This window comes from Accipiter gentilis, chromosome 12 (genome assembly GCF_929443795.1).
Source record: "Accipiter gentilis chromosome 12, bAccGen1.1, whole genome shotgun sequence".
NCBI classification, from domain to species: Eukaryota; Metazoa; Chordata; class Aves; order Accipitriformes; family Accipitridae; genus Astur; species Astur gentilis.
In genome coordinates, this window is record NC_064891.1 from 2,365,184 (window position 1) to 2,381,884 (window position 16,701).

Consider the following 16,701-nt stretch of genomic DNA (forward strand, 5'->3'; position numbering starts at 1 on the left):
GGAGGAGAAGGAGGGATGAAGGAGAGAGCCAAAAATGCTCACAGGCTCCATGGGCTTGGGACATGCACTATTCCCAGCTGTCAGCACTGGAACGCTGCTTAACGTACTGTTTGATGGCCTGACTTCCTCCTCCCTGACCAGAGCCAGTGTCAGGCTTCCTATGAATAACCAGCCTGCTTTCCAGGTCCCATCAGAGTTATTCCTGACCTGGGTGTGTGTCTGGTTTGCAGGCACATTTCCTAAAGTCTGCCTCATCCAATCCAAGTTTAGAAGTCCTTGCTCTAGTGCAAAAATGCTGTGCATAACTGATACCTGCTAGGTGCAGATGAGATTAGCTAGATCTTGCTAGATCCTGCTGTCTCTGCAGGATCCTAAGCACTCAGGAGAGGAGGCAATGCCAAGCTACCTGCAGACAGCAGAGGTATTTGTACGCACCAAACCTGGAATCTCAAGTGATCTACTCAGCTGCATTTATGCAACTTCAGAAGTACAAGAACCACAGAGAGGTTTCAGCTAGCAGTCAGCTTCTGCAAGAAGGAAACCTCAAGCTTCTGGATAATTGGGTAAATCCTTGAATATCACCAGGGTTTTTTTCCTGGTATTAAATTTAAAATTCCAAATAAAAAGGCACAGTCTCTCATGCAAAGATAAGCCCTCCAAGTCCCCAGGCCCAGATACATGCAAGTTCCCAAGACATCTGCCCCACCAAATAAGGTTTTCAGTCTTTGTAGGACACCAAAGTTAAAATATACATTGCTTTGCTATGACTTGTGCATCTAGGACAGATTCAAGTCCAGCCAGTCAGTCACTTTTATGGTGTAAACAAGGCAAGCTGTCAATGCAGCTGGAGTGATTCAACCTGCCTGAGAGGAGCTGAGCATCCCTCTGCCTCTGCAATCACATCAGTGTATCAATGGAAATAACCCCGATTCCTTTTTATACCCTCATCACTCCAGCCCAGCCCTTGCTGTCACTCTCCTGCAAGAGCACACATGGAGTTTGGAGGATTTGAGGTGCTAGTCCAGGCTGTGTCTTTATGCTCCTTTTTCCATTCATGTAGGAGGGCATGTACTGCTTACAGACAATTTTTTTTAAAATTTTTTTTCTATACATCATATCTGCACAACCACGTACTCCTGGGTTCAAGCAAACAGCAGAAGGGATGGACAGCCACTGTGTTTCCCTGCATCAACTAAAGCATAACAAAGAAAAGTTTCCGAGAGGTCAAGCCAGACATTTAGACTGAATATTAGGAAAAATTTCTTTACTGAAAGGGTTGTCAGGTATTGGAACAGGCTCCCCAGGGAAGTGGTCGAGTCCCTGGAGGTATTCAAAAAGCATGTAGACAAGGCACTTCAGGACATGGTTTAGTGGGCATGGTTGACGGTTGGACGCAATGATCTTAAAGGTCTTTTCCAACCTCAATGATTCTATGACATCTCCACAGTGCATGTTCACTAGGGGAAGGGATGGTCTCGAGAAAAAAAAAAGTAAGGATAGGTACACAGTTGTTGCACTGCTTTGCGCAATCTTGGGGCAGACAACCAACCTCCTTTCTTTTGCTATGATTTTTCCAGGACTTCACTGATGGGAATGAAATCTGTAGGCTGCAGGAAGGCAACATCTTGGAGCAGCTCTCTGAAAAGAACATCATAGATGCTGAGAAAGCAGGCGGTACCCTTCTCTTTTTGGAGGGGCTTGCCCACTCTTGGGTCCCAATCTCTGTGAAGAGGTTGCTTTAAACTGGTACCCTGCATATAGTGTCGCACCTTAGCACTCCTATAACATTTTTGACAAGCATGTTGTATGCCTGGCCAAGGACTTAACCTCTTTGTTGCTCCTGCCTGCCAGTCATTTGGTTTCTCTACTGTCATTTTGTCTCCTTGTGCTGCCCTTAGGGGTCTTCCTTCACCGGAAGCCCACTCCTTTTTTCTCTGTGGGTAGCAGCTTTCCTTAGGGCATTTGTAGTAACTTACTTGCATTCATTCCCTCCCCTATAACCTACCCTTTTTTGCCAGGATTTCCATGGTCTCTCTTGCTGGGCATTTTTATTATTAAGAACCAATAGTTTTATACTATCAGGTCTTTTTCTACAACACACAGTACCAGGCCAGGCTTTGCATCTGGCCCCACACTATCTCCTCAGTGCCCACTGGGCTGGAAAGGAAGGTGCCGTGGTCTTCAGCAGGGAGAGTACATGTTCCTCGGGGTGCTTGGCCACGAGCATATATGAGATCCAAAAGGAGCCATGCCAAAGTAAATATCCTACCTCGGGCCTGCAGCCAATGTACTGAAGTAACCCCTCATTTCTTGACAGAGCTAGGAGAAGCAGTGGGGCCTTTGCCTTGGAGCACATCTCCCCAAAGCACAGTCAAGAGCCTTAACCGAGAGCGGGATTTCCTTTGATACTGGGGCACATTGAATGCTTTTTGCTTAATTTCCTGGGATGGCCACAGGAGTTTGAGTCCTATGGAAATAAAAGAAGGGAATCCCATCACCCAACAGGACTTCTCAAGTCTCTTCTTTGGTGGAGCCGTGTTTGCTGTGACTCTACAGAAGCTGGATGGGGGCCTGGGACCACAAGGAGCACCCAAGCAACACACTTCAGACCTCAGTACACAGTTGCAGCTAAGACCAAGTTGATGGTGAACCACAGAGTGAGAGAAGCCATGTTTCCTACATACTTCTGTCACGTTGTCTCTCTCTCCCGCTTTCGTTATCCCAGCTTTTTCCACTGCTCCAAGACCAGCCCCATGACATGTACTATAGCTGGCCAAGGGGCTGTCAGTGCTGGCTGGCCAGCTGGTGCAGATACTGACTGGCCAGCGGGCTACCGCAGCCAAGCCCTGCTCTGCTTTTGCTCAGCAAGGATGCTTACTGGGTCTTTCCCCACCAGCTGTCGACTCTCACAAAACTTAAAAGGGGTCTGTAAGCTTCCCACTTCCCCATCTAAGTGTGGCTGAAACCCACCAGTACATTTAGAAGGGATGAGGGAGGACTGACACCCAGACAGACATCCAGCTCAGTCATGGATACATCCTTTCTGGAGAATGGCACGTCTTGCTGCTGACTGCAACCACTCCTGGGGCTGTGCATTGGCCTGGCTGACCCTCCTGCAGTGCCCCAGTGCTGCCCAAAATAGCCTCTCTGTTTCAGTCAGGCTTTCCTCCGTGACCACATACCCTCAATGACAAAAATTACTCCAAAATCAGTTTCTCCTTTAGCGTTTTGATATGAGGCAACATTTGATTAAAATTACTTCAGTTACCCTCAGAGCCCTGCCACAGACAGGTGGACTTTTAACAAAAACCTTCCTCTGCTTGGTGCAAGCATTGTGGCCTGGCTCAAAGGCATCAGCAGCAGTTTCTCAGCGCTGCCGATTTGGAAATTGCTGGCAAGTGCCAACATTGCAACAGCATCAGCCGCACCACCGCGGCAGGCACCATCCGCTTCCGCAGACTGCTGCAGTGAGCACAAGGAGCGTGGCACCTTTGCCGCCGCCCCAAGGACTTCAAGCAGCCTGGGATGGAGACATCCCCTCAACCGCGCCGCTGGGCACTCCCAGGTGTGGAGGTGCAGGGGGCTGGAGCCCCCGTGCCAATTGGCAGCGATGGGGGATGGCAGCCAGGGTGGTAGGGACAACAAGGTAGCAGGACGGGGCTGCTGATTTGGGAGAGGACACGAGGTGTGGGATGGGGTGCCGCACAGCGGCAGCCCCTGCGCGGCTCCCTGGGCAGCACTGTTACATCAGCTGCTCCGCCAGTTTACAACACTTGCCCTTGAGCCTTGGCCCCGCAGCCTGCCGCGGTGTGGACATGTTGCACAACACCCCTGGCCCCGCTCCCTTTCCCTGCGGGGGCTGCCGGCAGCAGGCTGCAGGGAGGCCGAGCTGTCGCAGCAGCCTGCCAGTTCCCGATAAGGTGGAGAAGATGCTCCATACACTCCTGCCTCTAGCAGAGCACTGGACAAGGCAGCAGGACCAGGAAGGGTCCCCAGGGACCTACTCAAGCCTGCTGGTAGAGGTGGCTCTTAAGGAACTGTGGCAGGGGAAGGAGGGCTGCCCTGCAGGAGGGATGGAGAAGCTCTGCCACCCCTCCCACACCAAGCTAGTGGGGCCGCACCCCAGGGGTGCGGAAGCCACCACGTCCTGTCCCTGGGGACCCTGGGGTAAATCCTCCGGCTGAACCAGGAACAAACCCCAGGTGAGACATGGTGGGAGAGTGGGATCCTCCTTCCAGAGCTGTCTGTCATGGATGGGACTGGTTCTGCAATGCTCCTCCAGGGAGAAATATCCCTGGAGCCTCTTCCCCATGTGAGGGAGCAAGCTCCTCCTCATCCCCCAGGAAGGTGGGAGGGGTGGAAAGCTGTGGGGAAATCCCGGAGACCACTGTGCGATGGCCTAGTGAAGAGCTAAATATAGCCACTATCTCAGCTCCCCAAAGATAACAGCCTGTGTCCACAGCCTGCCACAACGCCCTGCCCCAACTTCCACCTACCTTTGCTTTGAGGGCAAACACCAAGCAGCAATTGTGAAACACCCTGCCCCGCTCATGGCAAACAGGGTTTGTATCGCGGGGCAGAAACGTGCCCTAAGCTACCTCACATGCATTCCTTCCCTGGCGCTGGGGGCTGGCTGGCCAAAACCGACGCAGGTCAGAGGCTAACCAACATCTCCCTCGGCACCTCCGTGGTGCTGAGCAGCCAGCAACGCGCAGGAGAAACCTGCGGCAGGGCAGAGCAACAAGTGTAAGTCAGGTTGGGGCTTCCCAGTTTTTGGGCTCGTCCCATTAAGCTCACCGCTTCCACCTGAATCTCTCTGGTGTCTCAAGATCAGTGGTGCTGAGCCAGGCTGTGATGACCCTGCCTGGAGAAGGAGAGGCAGCAGCGGAGAGGGCCCATGGGCCATGACCACCTTATCGGGTCTCTGTCTATTGCTCCCAGGCAAATCTGGACATGGGTCCCCTCATCCCTGCTGTAAATCCCATCACTAAGTAGCACGTGCTGAAATCCCACCATACCCTTGGCACATGAAATATTACTGTAAGTCTGCAAGACTCCTGCAGCGGGTACATCTTTCAGCTCTTGCTTCCCCAACTTTAAACCTTACCACTGCCTTTATCTAAAAAGAGTTTATAAAACAAAAAACAATGCAGCTTTTTTCCCCCCTCAACAAAACCCTTTTGCTTTGCAGAGTAATAAGTTTATGAAATGGCAGCTTCCAGCAGGAAGTCTCTGGCTTTAACCATAGCTCTATGTGTTTCCACAAGTTAATTGAAAACAAATGTTGACACTTCAATCCTGCTTTTATGCTCTGTCAGGGAGGCGAGAGAGAGCAGCATTGCTCGCAGCTGTGCAGTTAAGAGGCCAGAGGTGGCACGAAAAGAGGCAAATACTTTTATCCCCACTATTACCATGGGGAAAAGGTAGATGTACCATCCCCACCTTGCAGCTGGCTTTACAGCCTCCACCGCTTGCCCCAGTAGGCAGCATTTGTCCCCAAAGCTGCTTCCCTGCTGGGGTGGCCAGCTCCGTGCATGCTTTTCGCATCATCGAGGATGTCAGGCTCCGTGCCGAAGCGGACTCAGGAGCAGCCCTGGGGGGCAGAGACAGGGACTGGCGGCAGGAGGGCAGCTGGGAAGACCCTGTGGCCCAGCTGGCCGCGCAAAGCGCTGGGGGTCTACACCAGATCCTCAGATTGCCTGGCAGATGTTTTCAGGGTGTCGGAAACAGCTTCCCAGCTCCACACATGTGCCCGGACAGGGACTCCTGCGGGGCGGGCCTCTGGGCCAGCTGGGCCCCGCAAGTGGTTTTTCCTACTCTAAGTCACCTCTATGAGAAAGTCATTTTTTCCACTCCACACCGTATATATTGTCTGGAACGAGGATTTTGGAGAATCCTCTGGAGATTTCTTACCCCGCGCCAGCCTGGCGCCACAGACGCAAGACGTGGCTGCGTGAGTGACCCTCCTCCCCGCCCGTCCCTGAGCACCCACACACCCAGGACCAGCTCAGCCGAGGAGGATCAGCGCCTCAAAAGGGTTTTTCTGCCTCAAGAACACGTTCCTGTAGGTTTAGCCCCCATCTGCTTATTTGCGACGTCCACGAAGCCCCACTCTGCCCTCCCAGAGGGGCAGGGACGGCACCGTGGCACGGGAGCCAGGCGTTGCCGCAAGAGAGAGGGACCGGGAGCATCCAAGGCCTGACACGGAGCTTCCACCTTCCGCCGCCGAAAGCCAGGCTTGCTCGGGGAAAGTCGGAGGGGGCTGCCTTAGCAAGATCGCTCCACAAAGGAAAGGGTCCCTCAGGTTTGAAGGCCCCGGGAAGCGCTGCCGCTGCCCACCCCCCTCCGGCTACCTCAGGAGCCGCCGGGCGCCCCCCGCCCCCCTCCGCTGCCCCCCGCCCACGGGCTGCCCCGCCGCTGCCCCCGGCCCTGCGCGTGCCGGGCGCCCGGCGGCCTATTGGCCCCCCGCCGCGTTCGGAGCGCGCTCATTGGCTGCGGCGCGGGCTGGCCCGGCGGGCGGGGCGGGGCGGGGCGGGGCGGGCGGGCGGGCGGTCTTAAGGCGCCGGGTCCGGCACTGCCCGGGCTGTGGCGGCGAGCTGAGGGGGGGTGTAGGGGTCGGCCTCATGCACTGCACCAGGTATGGTCCCTGTGGGGCTCACGTCTTCCTTCCTTCCTTCCTTCCTTCCGCTGCTGCCGTTTGGCTTCCCCGGGTGCCTGCCGTGCCCGCCGGTGCGGAGTCGCAGCCGCAGCCCCCTCGGATGGGCGGGAGCGGTACCAGCGCTCCCTGACCGCGGTGCCGCTCCGGGGGGAGCGGGGACCGTCTTGGCTTGGCTCCCCGGGTGAGCCGGGGGCGGCGGGGTGCCCCTCCGCCGGACTCGCCGAGGGTGTCCTGGAGCCCCAGCGGGGCCGGGCGGCCGGTCTTGGCCCGGGTTTGCAGCGCTGCTTTTGGTTGCGGAGGGGACGGGCTGCAGCGGGGCTGACATATCGCCCGGGCGCCGGGTAAGTGCCGGTGACAAGTGGGCCGTGCCCTCGGAACAGCTCGGCTTTTCCTGAACCGGAGAGGAGAAGAGGGCAGAAAACCCGAGTGCCGCTTCTTCTAGCAGCGTGTCACGTCTAAAAAGTTCTGGCTTAGCAGCTGCTGCATCTCAAGCCCGCTGCGAGAGGGTTATCTCTTTTACAGACAGTGCTGGAAGCAGAATGGAGGCAATCGAAGGGTTTTGATAAATGTAGGTGTAAGTAATTCCTTTGCTCTGTCTTGCTTCTCCTTCCTAGAAATGGAGGAGGGAAGAGCGAACGGTGACGTCCTCTTCTGGAGAGGGTAAAGCTGCGGGAAGATGTCTGGAGACAGAATCTAGTCTGTTCGCTCCTTGAGAGGAAGGGGAAAGGAATTGGCCCCTGTACCTGCGTAGGGCTGCCTGCCTTGCACTGCTTGCTTCCTAGAGCTCACTCTCCTGCGTGCGCTCTCAAAACTATTTCCCTGATCCCACTTTCAAAGCATCTGAAGTTCAAGACGGCCAACGCTAGCCCCGAAAGGGAAACCTTCCTCTGTGGGCTGTGAGTTGGGCATCTCAAGTGCAGAAGGAGATGTCTGGGGTATCAAATGAGCTGAAAAAGACAGTCTGTAAAGGCATGGAGCTCAGCCCAGCCTAATCGTGGGTCTGAAAAGCTCTTACTGTAGTTCTTAGCTTGGAAAAAAGCTCCAAGTAATGCAAATCAGGCTGAATATTTCATACCTTTTCATTCTGAAAATTGTGAAGTAACCAAAGCTTAAGAAATCTGACGTCTCAGCAGTTATGGGAATTCAGCTGAATAAATTTCCCTGGGAAAAGACGCTGTGTGGATGAAACTGGCCCAAGTAAGAGAGAAGCATTGAAGGCTGCCTTAATTTAAAGGAGGAAATGACCTATATAAAGTGTGTGTGAGTAAAAACTTGGCAAAACCAGGTAGAGATGAGCAGAATGATGTTAGCAGACAGGTGGATCTGCTGTCTGTCTTCTACAGCTGCCCTTGAGCTGAAAGGAGGCTGAAGGAGGTGATACCAAAGGAGTTAGCTGGTGGGTGTGTTGGGAAGCTAACTTTGGCACGTGTGCTCTGAATAAACAGATGCCCTTGCTGAATGGATGCTGTGAAAGCCTGCTCAGAGCTGCTCTGTTGCTGTTGCAGGGTAGGGAGTTAAAGCACCAATTTGGAGAGCGTAGCTCTTGCTTTTTCTTGGCACAGGGGCAGCAATCAAGTACTAGAGCTGGCTGTGCATGGCTTTGGCAGCCAGAGCTCTGCCACATCATGTGGCCGGCAGCTGCTGCTACTGCTGCTGGCTCGTCCTGCTCTGCACAGTGGGAACAGCTTTGGAGCCTGGCCTGCAGCCAAACAGGGGATTTTTATTAAGGGAATACTCTGTGTTTAAGGTCAGCTGCAACGCAACTGACTTAAGGGGGATGTGTGTGATAAATCTGTCCAGCAGTTTATCCAGAGCCGGGCCAAAGAGTCCGCCAAAAGCATCCAGCCTAACCTCAGTGCAAGGCCCGGAGTGATAGGTACAATGTTTTGGGAGCTGCCTGGCTGTAGAGGCATCTCCAGGATTACATCTGGCAAGGTGCGGGGTGGGAGCTGCCCTAGAGTGGGTGCACAGAGTTGGATGGTGCTGCATCTCTGGAGGAATGGGCTGGATGCTGGAGGAGGAGAGGCTGTGGTAGAGGTGGCACATGGCCTGTGCCTTTTTGGGGACAGACTTGCTTCCAAAGGCTTGGTCGACCTTGAGTAGGTGAGTTGTGTTTGGCAGAGCCCTGTGGCTATACAGGTGTTTCCCAGGGGCTCAGCACAAGTGCTGTGGAGGCTTGAGGTGTGAAGTCTGCGTTGGAGGTAAAATCTGCTGGGCCATCTGAGCTGACATCTGTTTTGAAGTGCAGTGGAGAGAAGAAAGAGGCTCCTCTGTAGGTGCTGAGCAATGTTGCCTAAGTGTCTACCCTGCTGCTGTATCAGACTGTTGCTATCCTTACAATACCACTTGCAGATACTTTAGATGGAGCAGTTCTAGGAGACAGTGATGAGCAAAGTACGTAGCTCAACCAAACGAGTGCTTTTTAGCCTCTAAAAATACCAGACACTTGAAGTTTATGACAGGTGAGGTCAGTTGCATACAGCAGCTTGTGGCAAACTGAGTTCCTGCTCCTACAAAAGCATCTGATGCCATGGGGAGAGTCATCCCTGGAGGGAGGAGAGCACAGCAGGAATACTACTTTATGCAGCACTGGAATTTGATAATCTCTTGATTTTGTGGACATCAGCAGGACTGAGCCATGGGTTTTGCTTTGGGTCAGAAATGCTCTAGAGCCTGCTATTGCTAGCCTAGTAGGGCAGTGCCTGCGTGTGTCTTTGAATGGTTACTCTGTCCCTGTAGCAATTGGAAGAGATCTTGTTCAAGGGCACAACAGGCTCTGGTCCTGCCACTTCTGCTGTAGCACATTTCTCACAGTGTCTGTAAATCACACCATGCAAGTACCTGCCTTTAATTAAGCTTGATGAGGGACTTGTGGAGTTGATGGAAGCAAGTTTCTTTGGGATGGCTAGGGGGGGGAAGTGGTGTAGCATTTGTCTGACAAAAGTCATATTAAAATGCTTTAACCCTAACATCAACTAACCCTTCTTCTCATCTTCCAGAGTATTAGACTATTTTCCTCACAAACAAGCAATGGCTGTGGATGTAGCAATGCAGCTATACCTATGCTCCTCACCCTTGCGGAGAGAGAAGTGTGCCTGCAGAGTTGCTCCAAAGCCAAGCAAGCCGTTGCGGCCGTGCATCCAGCTGAGTAGCAAAACTACACTGAATGGACCAGAAGAGGCAGCAAACTCCTTCACGCACAACAAAGTGAAGAAGAGGGTGTCGTTTGCAGATAGCAGAGGCTTCGCTTTGACGATGGTGAAGGTGTTCTCAGAGTTTGATGATCCGCTAGATATTCCTTTCAACATCACTGAGCTGATAGACAACATTGTGGGCCTGACAACCGTGGAGAGGGACAGCTTTGTCCTGGATTTTGTTCAGCCCTCTGTGGACTACCTGGACTTCAGAAACCGCCTCCAGGCAGACTGTGTCTGCCTTGAAAACTGTATGCTAAAGGAGCGATCTGTTGTGGGAACAGTGAAGGTGAGGAACCTCGCTTTTGAAAAGACTGTGAAGATCAGGATGACGTTTGACACCTGGAAAAACTTTGTAGATTACCCATGCCAGTATGTCAAGGATATGTATGGAGGGTCAGATCGGGACACATTTTCCTTTGACATCAGCTTGCCTGAGGGAATTCAATCCCATGAAAGAGTAGAGTTTGCCATCTCCTTTGAGTGTAATGGGAAGGTGTACTGGGACAGCAACAAGGGCACAAATTACAGGATCATACGGTCAGAACTGAAGTCTGCCCAAGAAGCCCAAGAAGCTCTCTGCCCCCCACAGGGCCCTGACTTTGGCAGTGCCTTTGACCAGTTTGGGAGCCCTCGATGCTCCTACGGCCTCTTTCCTGAGTGGCCCAGCTATTCGGGCTATGAGAAGCTAGGGCCTTACTATTGACCGAAGAACAAAGTCCTGATTGACTAACTGTTGCTGGTGTGTCTGCAGGCCTGGGAGCTGGTCTGAACACAAGGTGTACGGAAAGGTGGAAGAAGTATGGCTCCCTGTAGCTCTGCATAAGCCTCCCAGCAAAACCAGATGTGCTCTGCTGGCAGTGGGCTTATAGTCAGGGAAGCATCTCTGGCAGGCGTAAAGGGCAGCCTTCCCTGCCTCAGCTCAGATAACTGGCTCTCCAGATGCTCAAAGGACCAAGAGCTGTTGCTTATGTATCTCTTCAGTGCTGCTACTCCTTCCTCTTCTATAAAGCTGCTAGTCTCCAGGGAAACACTACCGTGCTTATATTGTCTGTCCAAGCTATGTAGTGGTGGCTGGTTTGTATTGCTTGCCTAGTGTTAAAAGGCTTTTTTCAAAATATGTTCTAGTATTATGTTTTTAGTGGGCTGCAGGGTTCTCCTTGCAAAGCTGGCCTGTGCCTGTCAGGTAGTAGAATGGTCAGCTTGTGGGGAACAGAGCCCTCTCCTTGCATGTGTCCTTGTAGTGTGAGGTCCTTCCTACTGGAGGCAGAAAGGGTGTTTTGGAAATGAAAATGCAACTGTGATGACAGGAAATGTGGCCCTACAGCTGGCCATATTAGGAGAAGTATGTGCCTGTGGGAGAGGATCTGATATGCTTAGTCACCAGTTGTTTTATCAGCTGATCTTGAAAAACTCTCATTATACCCTTGGTGTTACCAAAAATAGAGATTAGCTGTGTGGTGCTTGTAACACTGCTGTGGGTTGACAGCCTTGACTGCTGCCTTCAAAACCCTCCTATTTCTTTTATCACAAGTGACTGATGATGCTTTTCCCCTGTGATGGACATCTGAAGTCAGCTGTTGGCCATGCTGGGCCCTGAAAATGCAGTTCTTCCTCCTGTGGACTGTGAAACAGGGTTTTGTCCAGCTGGGGCCCACAGTCCTGTGCAGGAGGCTATGCTCAGGTGGTGCAGGAGCTAAACACAAATGGACCACATGGCTACTTTATGCTGTGTCCTGTTATAAGAAGGTGACTGTTGTGTACCTACTGTGGTGGAAGTGCCTTGACTGAGAAAGGGGTGATACATGCAATCCCAGCAATGTGTTGGGATAAACAGGCTTTGGAAATGATGTTGCTTTTAAAAAAGATCTCCTAATGGTTTGTTATTCTGTGCCACGGCCTGCTTGGCAGCTAATGGCATGGCACTGCTCACATGTGAGGATGCTGTGGCTATACTGGATTAATATCAACATGCTGGGCTTCCCTAGCTGTTGTAGCAGTAGCTGCCATTCCGACTTGTAAATGCCCAAACTTTGCATCTCTGTGTTTGTAAGAAGTGGCTCACCCCACCTGGGCAAAGAACTAACCGTGAGGAATGTGAGATGTGGGGTTATCCTGATGCTGCCCCTGGATGTGAAACAAATCACGGATGTGAGCTGTCCCTGTCTTCAAAGAGGGGGCTTGTCTTCTGGGCCTGTGCTGAGGTGAGGTGGCCAGCTTGTGCAGTGCCAAACAGCCTCACAAAGCTTCTTGTGTGCTAGTTGAGCAGAATAACTTCATCCCTCAGCTCAAAGGGAGAGTGCTGAATAGTTTGTAGAAACAGAGGTCAAGGGAATCTTTTTTTTTTTTTCCTAGTGCATAAGCTTTATATAGTTTTTTGGGTGCCTATAATAGCCTATGGATGGGCTGGAGAGAAGCAATGGGCTAGACTACTTAACTTTTTAAACCTAGCTTTTAATTCTGGAGACTACTGTATATAATACTTACAAGCTGTTTTACCCTAACCTAGATGATCACTGTTGGATGCTGAAAGGGACAAGAGCTAGCCTTCAACTGCTGCTTTTTCAAAACCCAACACCAATGCATGTCATCACTATGCTTGATCACTTAGTTGAGGTGGTAAATCTACTTGCTAGCCCAGAACTCATTGGGCTTGGTTCCTCTGTTCAAACAGCTTCCCAAGCCAGCTCTTACAACCTGCATCTGGTCTCTCTTGAAGGGACTGTTGCCTAGCTTGGCTTGAACCTGGTTTTAAACTTAAAGCAAGTCTGAGTGATGCTGATCTTTTTTTTTTTTTTTCCTTTTTTTTAATTTAGTGTATGGTGTTAATGCTATAAGACACTGACTGTAGAAAAGTCATGTTCTCCTGGCATGCTGTCATGCCTACGGAGAGTTGTTTGTGGGCTGAAACAAGGCATGTGTCTGGGGTGCTGTGGATGGTGGCATCTCCTTATGGGCCTGTTCATTTTCAGGCTGTGGATGGGGTGTGCTTAGGGAGGAATGTGAAATATAAGCTAGAAGAGCCATGCCATAAGTAAAAGCTAGGCTGGGAACTGACTATTTGACTAATAGTGGTTTAAAAATATTACTTGTGGCCTGTCCCCTTTTCCCTTTTTCCATTGCCAATGTGAACGTAGTAGCGAGGAGTTGCTCTCCTTGCTCTAGGCCTGGAAGTGCCTTGTGGGTTGTTTTGCATGTTCGTTTTTTAAAAGATATTTTTGTACACAACATTCAAGTGGAAAATGCACTTTATAATTGCCATGTAATGACTCTTTTAAAACTATAGTCCTGTTTTTATCTGATTGTTAAAATAAAGGTGGAACAAAATGTTGGCTGTGTATCATCGTCTTATTTAAACACCCACGGGGCTGGGGAGGTGATTTGGACACAGGACCAGCTTCCTGCAAGTGGCCATCGGCAGGGAGGAGCACGCATCCGCAGCGGACTCTGCTGCCTGCCACAGGAAAGAGCTGCCTGTTCCTGCTGCCTTCCTGCCAACACAAATGCTTCCAGAGCCTCTGCAGCTGTGGGAAGGAGCAGAGGAGCCAGGCCCTTGCCTTTGTGCTTAGGTTTCCCCACTAACCACTGTGTTCCTGAGCTGCTCTTCACTCTTTCCCTGCTTGCAGTGCCAGGGGTGCGATGGATACAAGGAGAGCTGTTGCAGTAGGAGGATCAGGCTCTTTTCTAATACCAGGATCAAGTGAAAGTTAGACCCTTCACCTCAAACTCGTTTTTCCTGTTGTCACTGCAATAAAAAGCACTGGCAGGAAAGGTGCCCCTTTGCAGAGGGGGAACAACTCTAGTGTAAGTGCCAGCCAGGGCTAGTTGCAGGATGTGACCTGGCTTTCACCACAAAGATGAGGTCTTGGTGATGCCCTGGAAGTGTTGCATTTCAAACAGTCAACCTCTGAGTTGGGTGGCTTTTGCCACTTACAGACAAGAGAAGAAAGCAAGCTGGGGGGGGGTGGTGGTGGAGGGAAAGCACATACAGTCTTGGTGTATGCTGGCTTGAGGGACTATGCAGGCAGTACTTCCTGCCCTGCTGCAAAGCCTTACGGAGTGTGAGCTTAGCCCTTACTCTATACAGAAATAAAACTGAGCACCTTCTGACTGTGGCTATTTCTGAGTCTCTTACTTTCAGAAGATGAACTATCTTTCCAGGGTGTTTTGCTTTCAGCAGCAGCTGGGTAAGGTAAAGCTTTTGGTTTCTCAGCTTCCTCCCCCAGTCTTTGCATCACAAAACCAAGCATGCTGACCCAGCGGGGTGTGAGCTCTTCCACCAAGTGGTGAAGCTGCTCCCCTTGACAGAGGAGTATGGAGTTTGCATGCACCTGGGAAAAGGGTATTGCATGGTGTTTCTTGCTGGTCTGTGATGTTTTCCTCCCCTGTGGCTCAGGGGAGCCCGTGTTGGCTGTCACCCACTGCTGTTTGTGCCCAGAGGCCCTTCTAGGTTGTCCTTGTGGTGGGATTCTTCCAGGGGTGGCAGGTCTGCTGAGAGCTCCTCTGCAGTAGGAGTGCTGGGGTCCTGGGAAAGGGAACAGCACAGGCTGAGGGGGGTGAAAAGTTATATGTGTGTGATTTTTCACATGCAGGTGGGTAGGAGAGAAACCCTGCATGTAATACCCCTGCCTGACAGCAGTTATGCCATGAGAAGTAGTATAAGGCAAATGGCTTTGCTTTCTTGGCAACCATTTGCCACTCCCTTTTCTCCCCAAATTCTGTCAGTGCCACATCTAACCAACAGCTGTTAAGCACCATTAAAAATGCTTCAGATATATATATATATTTTACCACTGTTCTTCTTTTAATCAAACATACAACACAGACCTCTTTTAAAAGGCCATCTGATTGTTTTTCTGGTTGCAGGGGGGGAAAATAAATATTTTTAAAAGCTATTTGTGCCCCTCCCCCTGCCCCAGCACATCCCCAGGTGATTTAGGTGGCTTGGCCGTGGCTACTTTCACATCGGAACACTGGCCCAAGCTCATGAGTGAGACAACTGCAGTCAGCCATTTCCTGTAGCAGTTTTGTGGCCGAAAACCCCATGTGATGACGGTTTCTGTTTGCGAGATAAGGAAGTCCAAGCTATGCCTGCTGACATCTGGGGCTGCTGAGATGTGCAAGCATTAGAAGGGCCAAGAGAGGTCTTGGATTTCTCTCCTAATGCCCAGGTGTTACTTGCTAGAGGATACAGACACTGCAGTTACTGCATTTATAAAGCCCTTGGTGGCAGGTGTGATTGTGTGCTTGCTGTTTAATATACAAAGATTTCTTAGAGTGCTCCTGGCATTCCCCACCCCCTTAGGCTTTGCTCTGAGGTTCCCAAGCCTCTGTATCCAGAGGGTTTTCGGTGCCACCTCTTGGCAGAGATAATTAAGCTGGGATATCATGTTGATCTCGGCTGAGGTGTTTGGAGGTTCAGGTTTGCCAAGTCTGTGCTCCACGGACAGCTCTGTAAAGTGGAGGGGGGCAGGTGTTCCCCTGGTCCATATCCAACTCCCCTTGCCAAGCACAACCGCCCACTGGCCCAGGGATGCTGTCTTACAGGGGAGCAGCTCTGCTGAACCCTTGCCACCACAGCACCCTCATCTAGAGCATACCGGATTGCAAGTCCTGGATGCAGTGACAAAGGCAGGATATGGGCTCTCTGCACCCGCATCCTGGCAGAACAGGGTCAAAACTGTATAAGAAGAAGTTTGTTAAAAGTAGATCCAAGCACCCCAAGAAGAGCACAGGTGAGAGTTTGCTTCTCTCTTCCCATTCTCATGCTTTCTAAGAAGGTCCTTGCTGGGGAATATGGACTGCCAGAGTTGTCCCCAGCCTTGTCCAGCTTGCAGAGCAGGGCTGGTGACAGGCTGAAAAAGTTCTCTTTGAGGCTGCTCATGTATTGAAGAAGAGCCTTGAGTTCATGTTTCAAGACATGCTTAGCTCATGGCCCTACTTAATCAGAAAGTGAGGCTCTGTTGCTAACTAAGCACTAGACAACAGTGTGAGCAGAGCTACAGCTAAAAGACACATGATCCTGAAAGTGAGGAGGTGATGAGCAAAAATGTAGGAAATCCAAGAGAAGCTGACTGCTTTCAAACCCAACGAGGACAGTTCAGCCTGCCGTCTGTCTGTGTCTCTGTACAGATGCTGTATAAGCACTCCATATTCTTGCTTTAGATGTTTGCCAGGCTAGACTCGGCATGGAGGATGCTCAGGTGAAAAACTGCCTACAGCAGGGTAAGATGCAGAGGGTAGGAAAAAACGTCTCTGCCAAACCATGTGAGTATAAATGCATCCAGATAGTGGATTTGCTGCTGGAGCAAATTCTTCTTTGGTGTTAAACGTAGCTTTTGCAGGTGCTCGAAGTGGAGAGTGACCTGTGGATGATGTGTTTGCCTTGCTAACAGAGGGCAGCAGTAGCATAAGAGGGGAGGAAGACCAAGTGCATCATTTCCCGGCAGCAGTCAGCATTTCTTCTTTGGTTTCCCCTCCACAAACTGTCACCAAATGAGCCTCGCTAAGAAACTGGGTCTTTGGGGTCATGTCTCTTGTCCACAAGGCAAAGGATAAGCGGTGCTTTTTTTGACACGTACCATGGGGCTTCCTGTTGCTCTGTAGCATCTTCCTCATGCTCTACAGCAGGGCATTCCCCTTTTCTCTCTTATACACCATGATGCTGTTTCCACCACTGCTAGTGTAACCAATCAGGAAACTCAAGCATGAGCTTGGTTTCACAATGTCTTCCACAAGCTTGTGTGTGGTCTGTGGGCAGAAGGTCACTTGTGTGCAGTGGGAGGAGGCTGTGCCAAGCACAGTGCTTTGCCATAAAGCCAGCAGCACGGGGCTGGGTTGCGATGCTCC

General features: G+C 51.3%; 1 protein-coding gene across 4 annotated transcripts; it reads left to right on the plus strand.

Moving 5' to 3' along the window:
* Positions 1 to 6,559: 6,559 nt before the first annotated feature.
* PPP1R3B (protein phosphatase 1 regulatory subunit 3B) lies at positions 6,560 to 13,183 on the plus strand. Of its 4 annotated transcripts, XM_049814627.1 has the most exons (3): positions 6,597 to 6,637; positions 7,273 to 7,318; positions 9,658 to 13,183. In XM_049814627.1, the coding sequence occupies exons 2-3, from the start codon at positions 7,275 to 7,277 to the stop codon at positions 10,556 to 10,558; spliced, it is 945 nt and encodes a 314-aa protein (XP_049670584.1). In that variant the 5' UTR covers positions 6,597 to 6,637; positions 7,273 to 7,274; the 3' UTR covers positions 10,559 to 13,183. The 4 variants fall into 4 exon arrangements, with proteins under 4 accessions (XP_049670585.1, XP_049670587.1, XP_049670586.1 ...); XM_049814628.1 differs by lacking the exon at positions 7,273 to 7,318 and having other exon boundaries at positions 6,560 to 6,637; XM_049814630.1 differs by lacking the exon at positions 7,273 to 7,318 and having other exon boundaries at positions 6,580 to 7,232.
* The last annotated feature ends 3,518 nt before the right edge of the window (positions 13,184 to 16,701 follow it).

Coding starts and splice junctions, on each gene's coding strand:
- PPP1R3B (XM_049814627.1), top strand. CDS start 7,275: ATGGAGGAGGGAAGAGCGAACGGTGACGTCCTCTTCTGGAGAGG. Junction 7,319..9,657: donor GACGTCCTCTTCTGGAGAGG/GTAAAGCTGCGG, acceptor CTCATCTTCCAG/AGTATTAGACTATTTTCCTC.